This window comes from Pyxicephalus adspersus, chromosome 4 (genome assembly GCF_032062135.1).
Source record: "Pyxicephalus adspersus chromosome 4, UCB_Pads_2.0, whole genome shotgun sequence".
In the NCBI taxonomy this organism is placed as follows: domain Eukaryota; kingdom Metazoa; phylum Chordata; class Amphibia; order Anura; family Pyxicephalidae; genus Pyxicephalus; species Pyxicephalus adspersus.
Window position 1 is genome coordinate 129,520,576 of NC_092861.1, and position 10,378 is coordinate 129,530,953.

At 39.6% G+C, this 10,378-nt stretch overlaps 1 protein-coding gene across 1 annotated transcript in view; it reads right to left on the reverse strand.

The window, feature by feature from the left end:
* The window catches only part of ISM1 (isthmin 1), a 33,053-nt gene extending 23,002 nt beyond the window's left edge, over nucleotides 1–10,051 (reverse strand). The window contains exon 1 of the mRNA XM_072409615.1: nucleotides 9,920–10,051. Coding sequence (XP_072265716.1) covers nucleotides 9,920–10,033 — 114 coding nt within the window. The 5' untranslated portion in view covers nucleotides 10,034–10,051. The remainder of the gene's footprint in view (nucleotides 1–9,919) is intronic.
* Between the last annotated feature and the right edge of the window lie 327 nt (nucleotides 10,052–10,378).

Sequence of the window (10,378 nt, forward strand, 5' to 3'; positions counted from 1 at the left end):
AAAATCAATGATCTTTTCAACAGAAGGATTTTGTTCTCGAGATGGTCAGCAGTTTTCTTTTTAGAAGTGCCATCATTTCTTTATCACTTCTCCAGCTGTGTCTCTTTTCTAATTTATCACTGCCAAAGTCAAGTTTAGGCTACTGGTAAAACCTCTTAAGGAAAACTTCACTCAAGACCAATATAGAGGGGGAGAAAAAAAATACTCACTTGAACCAAAAACTAACCAGCTCCTTAGTGTTGATCAGTCATGATGATGCATTGGTGGGGACAAGCTCAGACACCACTCACCATTAATGATCCTGAAGCACATACAGCTAATATAGTTCTGCAAATCAGCTTCAAATCAGATAACATCAGATCAAACTTATACATTACCAGAATTTTAAAGAGCCACTCATAACTTCATGTATTACCCATTTCTAAGAAAACTGGATATCAACATAAAAATGCCACTTTAGTTTTCGGCATTCCCATCTGCTCTGCAAATATGTGTCATCCACTGCTACTATATTAATTGCTTGAATAAATTTGTGACAATATTTATCCAAGGTATTCATTCAGAAATACAGCTGCTTAAACAAAAATAGTTTACTTGAAAGGCCGGCAGGAGATAGAATTACAATATTGCAGCTTTCAAATCCTGTTACATTGAGGGGGATAATTTAAACCATTTGCCAGTAAAGGGGGGACTTACAGGATTTAGGAATGTCAGGAAGTTTTGGAGATATAGTAGAAGTCACGGTTGTAACGATGCCATGCTATACAGACAGAAAACCTCCTGAAGACTTGGAATTTTTACATTCCAAAACAATACACACATACGTGTAATAAACAAATACCATAATAAACATATACAAACTATGTATGACAGTGTAAAGTGTTTAAAAGACAGGTATTATGGATCTTTACGTTTAAAAAAAGCTAAATAAATTGCAATGCATAAAAAACAAAAGGGAACTACTGCCCACTTAGAAAAGCTTATCCTTAGCCAGTATCCTGTAGAAAAAGTAATGTAGCTCTTTGAATGGATGACGGTCTGTCTGCAGAGGTCTCAACCACCCCCTGTTGAGTTAGAGGTCCCAGCACCAAATGCTATAATAGAGTGGCTGGTCAATAGTTCTCAAGAGTCTAGAAATCAGTTTACCATTTGTTTTTTTCCTCAAATTTCGAACCATGTTTAATAGACATTCCATAGGCAAGTGGTTGATTTATTGGTCCGTACCTATCCAGAATATCTATTTGAAAGGCAAAAGACTTGACCCGACAAAAGAAACTGACCAAAGCCGAGCAAACATGCAAAAAAGCAAATGGCCCCCCCGAGATATTAAACTGAAATGATCTTTGGCACACAATAAAATTTAGGAACATTAATGGAGAAAGTCATATTTTGGCCATTGCTGCAAAGCTGAGAAACATTCTGACATGACCTTAGACCTAAGTAACAATGTCATTAGGTTTACAAAAATGACACCAAAATATATCTTAATAGAAAAAGCTGATTACTGAATGAAGATTTTCAGCTTTATTCTGTTTCATATCCAAGTCTTGCTGCCATCCAACATTTCTGGATATATTGCAGTGTCCTCTGCCGAGTGATACAATTTCCCTGCTGGACGCATCACTAACAGACAAGAGCAGGTAGGTGACCTTGTGTGCTTGCAATGCAGCTTATCCCTTCATCTCAAGTGAAATAATCATTTTAGTTTCTCATGGCTAATGTGTGTACTCATTTAAAAAGGAATACCAGAAACAGATCAGTGAATTCCTCTGGATGTCTGCAATAGATGACTATTCAGAAGCCGATTTCACATTGCATTTGTTTATATGGAGAATGTTTTATTGAGGTGCAAATGAATCAGGCCATTCTGTGTTTTAAAGAGATCCCCCATCATTTCCTCTCCTGTAGACCTTAAAGAATGTGAGAGGGATTCTTCCTAATAGGAGGGATAATTAATTGAGAGCTCTTGCAAAAGCAAATGTCCAAGTTTTCCCTCTATTCCTGGTGGTTGCTCAAAATTGTGGATTTAACTCACACTTCTGGTGACAGTGATGATCAGGACAAGAAAAAGTGAATTATAGAATGTGGATAGACAGAAATAAATAAAACTGATTGAAACAAAGATTGCTCACAATTGTGTGTATAGCAAGAATAAAGATGGCCACACAGACGTTTGCATACGTTTAAATAAAGCAGTACTAGCAGGATTTACAATGGCCATCTTAGCAACGCTGAATCTAACTCAAGACTATTTATGACGCCAGAATTTTACTCTAGACAAAAAGTTCATCACCAACATCTTTTTTTTTTTTTTTTTTATCCATTTGAACTTTTTACAGAACAGTCTAGATTGACCCTGCACTAGGAGTAGCACCTCACTTAAATTTGTTTTCAACTTCCTTTTTACAATTGCTTCAATATGTGCCAAGCTCCAATCCCAGAATCGGGGGGGTTACAACTTATCACTGGTGACTCTGCCTTAAACCATGTTCTATGTTATAATTCATACTATGAGTAAATATAGTGGCACATAGAAATTGAAGTGATTATGATCTCATTCCTTGGAAATCATGTATCGCCTCAACCTTGTACAAGGAGTAAACCAGCAGTTGTTAAGATTGATTTTGAGTTGGTTAAGATGAGATTTCTTTTCATCTTTGCCAAAGATACCAAATGGCACATTCACACCAAAAACTTGTCGTTAAGAGTAGATCAATATGTAAACATCTCTCCAATCTCAGTGCATTTTATCCCTGAGAATCTGGAAATACAGGAAAATATATTTTGATGTGCAGAAACATACTCCATCCACCAAAAATGCCACATGTTGTCATCCCACAGAAGTGGCATCATGCATAGAAACATAACATGCAAGTTATTCATTTTTATTAAACACTATAAGAAGCCAAAAAGTTCTATTCAAAATGATCCCCTTTCTTTAGTTCATATGCTTGCCTGAACTGGAAAATGGAATAAACCCATGACAATGTATCCAACATAAAGGATCCCAAAACCGGGAGACTTCTTCTAGCACAGTAACATGTACTGTATAACAGAGAAGCATGCCAACTGACTTAAAAGATCATCCAAGGAGTCTATTGTCCCAAATTATTAGTGAAGCAATGACGCCATAATGTTATCCACAGTACCTGACCACCAAGTTTCTGTTTTTTAGATCTGCACACCTGTCACATTTGGGTTTTATTTACAAAGCGTGAGGAATCATAGGAGTTTGTTTATAAAACATCTAATCATTCACCAAAAATTCCCTGATGGAGAATCATCCAGGTCCATTTGTTCAAAATACTAGTGATTGATTTTCCACCAGAGAATGTTTTAGTGAATATCAGATTCACTGCTGTTGGTAAACCGAATGTTTAGCTGGCTTGGTTAATAAGGCCAAGCTGAATTCAATCCAATAATCCAAACCATGACCAAGATTTTTTATTTCCTTGCACCTTAGTTAAATAAACACACCCTTTTGGAAAATAAACATATGAATAAACTTTTCTACGTAAATGACTGATAGTTAGACTGATAAGTTAGTTGAAGACCGACACACAAATCATGTACTAAAATGAACATTTTTGTCTGTCCAATGATTAAGAAACAACCCTGATAATAGTATGCCAGCTTCAAACTAGAGAATTTCTTGTACTATGGCTTGGGTCAGCCATAAAGAGAGATGTTCATTTTTTTGGGAGACCTGAAATGACTTAATTCTATACATCAGTGGTTGGCAACATATAAGGTATTGGGGCCTCAAAAATGGCACTTGACATTACCTAATGGCCACACATGAAGTTCATTATATGAAATGCTGGAGAAGACTAAGAAGCTGTGTACATACTATAGGTTTAGGTAAAGACTGTATACATGATGGAATTGGAGACATGTTACATGAGGCTAGAAGACATCAGTGTTGTTGCCCCGACTCCTACTGTTGGGTCCAAGGCCTGTACAACAGGTACCAAGTGGCTGCAGGTTGGGCACCAGAATTATACTCCATTCGCCAACTGATGGATAATAAATCTCAAAACGATGATTTGTTGGTTCGGATAGATGTTGAATAATTGGATGTCCATGTACAACATGACTGCCTTCAGAAACCAATATGTGTAAGCCTAATTGTTTTCCATGGGTCTGTTGGGACAGTAGGCATCATTTGAGTGTTGACATTGGGTAGACCATACAGTGCAGTAAAAACAGCAAATGCTTCTATGAAGACTTAAAGCGTACCTATACTCAGAATTTGCATTTTACATAAAAGGGTATAGAACCCTTTTTTTTGTATTGGCCGCCTAGGCGGTCGAGAATGAATGGGACGTCAGGCATCCCGGGAGGCTCTTGGGCGCTCCTTCTGCGCATGCCCGAGCATCTTGGGCATGGGCAGAATCAGCTTTTTTGCTCAAAGAGAAAAATGCAGTGGGATGGGCCAATCGACAGATGCCGAGATGACGCGGGAACTGATGCCAGACACCCCCAGAGTGATCAGACTTCCCTCCTCTTTAGGGAAGCTCTCCTTTGAATTATCTAAATAATTCTCTTTCAATAGACCCCTAGAGGATAAACAAATACAGTCTAGATACAGAAGTTGTGTTAATTCTTACTTCAGTTTGTTTAATTCTGTCAGATAAGTATAAAAATACTATTGTGAAAATATGCCACTGAATGGGAGCATCCTATAATAAGACCAGTGACTACTGCTTTTTCCTGACACAGGGTGACCGGTCTTGTATCCGCCCCCTGATTTTAATATTCTGCAGGCAGACTATAATGGGTGGAGCATCTAGCCCTTTCCTACAGCTCTGCACTTTGCATAGGCCACGTACGGCACAGTTATTATGACATCACTACTTTAACAAGGTTATATTTGTGTTTGTAACGTTATTTATTGCACACAAACATGGATTTCTACTCTTTGTTGCTTCTGAGGAATATGTCAATTTAACGTTTTTGTGCCCAGAGCTTTAAATATCTCAGCCATGGCATACTTCAAGCCATAAATGGTCTCAGAGCAGTACAAATATTTCCTCTAAATGTTAAAACTCCTTTTGAATAGTTTTCAGTTATTAGAAACTAGCCAGGACCCTGTAGGAGAAGAGAGCAGACACACCTTTGATGTCCATATGTTAGGAATTTGGTGTTTGCTGCACTACACAGTATAAATCTCAGCCCTAATCTGTCTCTGCCTGAAAGATTTTACAATCTCATCATTCTGCTGAGCTATAAAGAGAAGTAGAAAGCATATGGCAGCAGTTTCTAACGTGACGGACGGTAGGTCCTGGTTTTCTTATCGTGTGCCAAATTTCTTTTTAAAGGAATATTCTGTTAAGAATATATAGATGAATCCTATTCTGAACCACAATCACAACACATTCTGACAGTCATTCAAATATATCTAAAGACAAATCGTTTTCAAGTCTTTTTTGCTTTCTGTGTCCAATTGGGGAGAATTTTTCTTTTGGTCCTAAAGAGGACATAAAAGGAGCCCTAAAACAAGCACCCCCTATTTCAAGACTGATTCTCACCAACTGGCATATAGAAAGCAACACAAACTTAACTCCAACCTTTTCCTAAATCCACATACTCATAAAAAAGATTCAGATAAAAGATTCAGTTGGTCATAAATTGGGAGCATTCCAGCCAATATTGGGTACGGAAAGGCACAGTCCTTCATATTATAACATTTCTATATTGGCCAGCTGGGTGACATGTTGCTCATCTTTATGCAGTTTAAAGCAATGCCATTTTAGAAAGCTTCGTGACTACTACTAGCGCACGACCATACATTTGTTGGCCCCATACTAGGTAAACATCGGAGGTCCCTCCTGCCTATGTCTAAATTTCTCAGCATTGCTAAAGTCAAATTGTTTTAATTAGGACCTAGTAGAGGCGTACCTCCTCATCTTTCTACCCACCACTCTCTGATGGCAGTTCTGCCCACCTAAAGCTACTAGCATAAAAACACAGAGGCTTGGACAGTCAGATTCACTAATAAAGAGTGTGTAAAAAGCTGGGGGATGGGGCGTTTACAAGGTTGCTTTGGACCAACTGCTCCAGTTGCTTGGTGTCACAGGGGACACATTATCAACAGGTATTGCACAGAATTATTACTTTCTACCCTCCAAGGACTAACAGTTGTAACTGTCCACCACTCCCACAGACATGGTTCCAGACTGGACGACCATTATCCTATCTCTATAGACATCTTCATGACTAGGTGGCCTTAAGGACTAGGAAAACACAATAAAACTGCTGCTTTTACCCGTTTTCCCAACTTTCAGGTTTCAAAAATAAATCAAACACGAAAACACAGATTACAGTGCTGAAATGTGAATGAAGCCTAATAATAATCTTGCCATAAACTATTACATGTAAGATCAATCCTGCAAATGATCAATACTTCTCTAGTTTTATTGCCCCAAACCAGTGGATATCGCTCAAATTTCATCAGAGCTCAAAACACTGCCATTTCTAACTTTGAACTCTAGCAAGAAAAGCAATAAAGTTTTTAAAAAGAACTACATTTGCCAATCAACATCCAATACATTTTTTGCAGCGAGAATCAAAAACAGCCCTATTTTTCAATATGATTTATTCGATTTCACATTTTTATTAAATTCAATTAAGTAAAAGGAGTCTTATATGTAGTATTTAAAATTAATTAAAAATGAATCACAGTGTATGCCCAGAATTAGTAAGACCCCTGCAGTTCATCACTATGAAGATTGACCTGGGTCTTCCCTTTAAAGAATTATAAATAAATCCACTGCACTTTACCCCAGTGAATAACCTATAATAAACCTCTTTTAAATTCAGTGGCTATCTGTCAGAAGGCTTTTTCCTAGACAGGCTGATTTCAGATCTTATCTTTTTTGCCTATGGAGACAGCAGTTTGCATTCAGCCAATTAACCTTCACATCAGGGCTAGACAAATCAAAGGAGCCAGGTAATTAGAGCAACCAAAAAAATGACAGCTGGTGCCAAAGTTTCCTGGGAGTTTTCTATGCCTGTCAATGTAAAGACATGGAGCCTGGCTGCTTAAAGTGCCTTCCAGCTACTCCATTGGATTGGCTGGCTCCAGCAAAGGTTTTACCCCTGCCGTTACACTAATGACTGCAGTGGCATGCTTCAACATTTCCGGCCAACATACTATTACAATTCTTTCACTGGTAACAGAGTTAGGATTTGTTGCAATTCTATTTAGACAGAATTCCTGTCTGGAAGTTTAAAGGAGGATTTATTGTACAGCCCTGCATAATATGTTGGCCCTTTAAAATAAACATTACTAATTCTACCCCAAAAAAATCAGCCCAGATGGATTTTTGGGGCTATGGTGAAGTCCTGACCTGTAAGCTCTTAGGTGACAAGGTGCAAATTAAATTGTTCTGCGTACTCAACACATCTGAGGAAGACGTCTGAAGCTGTAGTGCCTTTGGGATTTTTATAGGAACTATTCTATAAAACAGAACGATGTGGCTGCCACTCTTTGGAAAAAGCCAGTTGCCTGGCTGTCTGGCTTCAATACCATCTGGAAAATACATGTAACAAGTGAAGTGAAGTATTTAATGAAGGAATAGAGGCTGCTCACTTACTCACAGAATATTATCGAATACAGAAATGAATGGAGCTCAGCTTTTTCTTATTTTGCAAAGTCAACGAGCATTCACTTTGTTAAGTGAATGGTCTCATATTCCTGATTGATGTTAATGTAAACCTCAGCCATGATCTTCTTTTTAGTCTGTTAAATATACCATGGTTGTGGTATAACGGTTTGATAAATGTGCAGAAATAATACCTTTTGACTCCATTAGAATACTTGTAGGCTGATAAACTTTTCCCCTCTCTATTATCAGTTACAGTTAGGATCATGGGGGGACAGGGTGACAGCATTGCTCCTCCATTAATCAATACAAAATGGGTATAAGTTGTCACACCGGAGCAGCATGTGCATTAATGGCAGAATCACCAGGTGGACATAAAGAAATAAAAGCCAAATAACTGTAAAGGAGCCTCCACAATATACATTTCCTTAGTGGGTTTACAATAAACCCCAAAGTTTAAAGTGACAAATAGGGGATAAGCATCAGATTAGGGTATTGCCAACAGCAACCAGTCAGGTTTATTATAAATATGTATCTCTGTAATGTTACTACTTATGAATAAATAATTGATTGGAGCTTCTTCCAAAATCACAAACTGCAATGTTGTCACCTTATACAACGCAGTGTGCAAACAGGATAGCATAGAACATAGTGATAGATAGCTCACCTATATATGATTTAGTGCCTATTTTATCAATGGGTACAGCATAGTGTGCCCACAGGAGAGCATAGAACTACTAATGTAGGATGCATAGCACCCCTTACATGGTAAAGTGCATTGTGCCCACAGAAAAACATAAAAAAATACACTAATATACCCAGATCACCCATATAAGATGCAGTGCCCCTCTCCAGTACAGTGACCAGGCACAGGGCATTGTGATCCCAGGAGGGCATAGAACTAATACCAATGTATACTGATCATGATATGGCATCTCTCACATGATACAGTACATTGTGCCTACGGTAAAACATACAACACACATTTATATCTGAAGTTTACCCAAATAAGATGCAGTGCCCTTCTCATCTGGCAGACTTTATTGTACCCACATAATAAAATATGCCAAAGATAGATATACACCAATAAGATGTATAGTATTTCACCTGGCACAATGCCCATACCAGAAAGGTACTGTGCACAGATAAGATGGATTGTTAAACCCTGTGTTTTCTACTCACAGAAGAGCATAAAGCATTGATTAATGCACACAGACAACATGCATGGCACCTCTAATCTGGCACAGTGTTCTACCCACAGCAGGGTATATATAAAATAGACAAGATGCATAGCATCTCCCCTGGCACAGTGTAGTATGCCCACATAAGACACATACCATTGAATAATGCACATAGAGACCTGCATGGCATCTATTAGCTGGCACTGTACCCACAACAGAATATATACCAATGTTCACAAAGGAAAGATGCCATATACTGCTTACCTGGCACAATGTATTGTGCCCACATGAGAATATATACCAATGGTTACAATGAAAGGATTCCTGGTACCTCTTACTTGGCATAGTAAAGTGTGCCCACATGAAAACATAGTACAGTGAGAGGATGCATATCTTAGCACAGTCTGTTGTACCCACAGTAGGGTATAACCCAACAATTTTAATACACAGAAAAGAAACATTGCATCTCCCCCTCACAGTGTATTGTGCCCTCACCAGAACATATGCCAATGATTAATGTACACAGCTAAGATACCTGGTATAGCTCACCTGGCAGAGTTCATTGTGCCCATATCAGAACATATACCAATGATTAATGTACACAGATAAGATGCCTGGTACTGCTTACCTGGCACATATTGTGCCCACTTTGGAAGATATAGCAATGATAAATGTACACAGCTAGGATGCCTGGCACAGTGTATTGTGCCCACACCAGAACATATAAAAATGATTAATGTATACACACACACACACACACAAGATACCTGCTACTGCTCACCTGGCACATATTGCGCCCATATCAGAACATATACCAATGATTACTGTACACAGCTAGGATGCCTGGTACAGTGTATTGTGCCCACACCAGAACATATAGCAATGATTAAATTCCTCCCCTGGCACATATTGTGCCCACACCAGAATACATAGCAATGATTAATGTACACATACACAAGATGCCTGGTATTCCTCCCCTGGCAGATAGTGTGCCCATATCAGAACATATACCAATGATTAATGTACACAGCTAGGATGCCTGGCACATATTGTGCCCACAGCAGAATACATAGCAATGATTAGAGTACACAGAGCATGCAGGGCCCCTGGTATGGTACTGGCATGTCTCACCTGGTGCTGGCTGGCATTGGCAGGGCTGGCAGGGCTCCCCCTGAGCACAGTGATGTGCAGAGTCAGCAGCAGAAGTCCCAATAACAGCAATAACTCGGCTGCCAGCCTCACCATCCTCTTGATTCGCCCAGCTTTCAGTGCCCGTTCACTCGGGCCAGCTGCACCCCCGCTCTCCGGGTCTAGGGGGTCCGGCTGGGTGGAGGAGCCGGAGGAGCCACCGCCACCACCGCAGCACTTCGGAGCCACTGCGGGACAGGAAGGAACAAAGCCCCAGGGAAAGCTGCAGGGGAGGGGGCGAGTCAGGGTCTCCCCAGGCCAGATCAGCAGCGGGCAGGACTTGTCGGAACCAGCTGAGATCCAGAGTTAACATGGGCTGCTCCCTGCACCCCAAAACTCTCCCTAAAATCCACTCCCCCCCAAGGAGGTGCACAGGTAAGAGGTGTGCAATACCCCGATCCG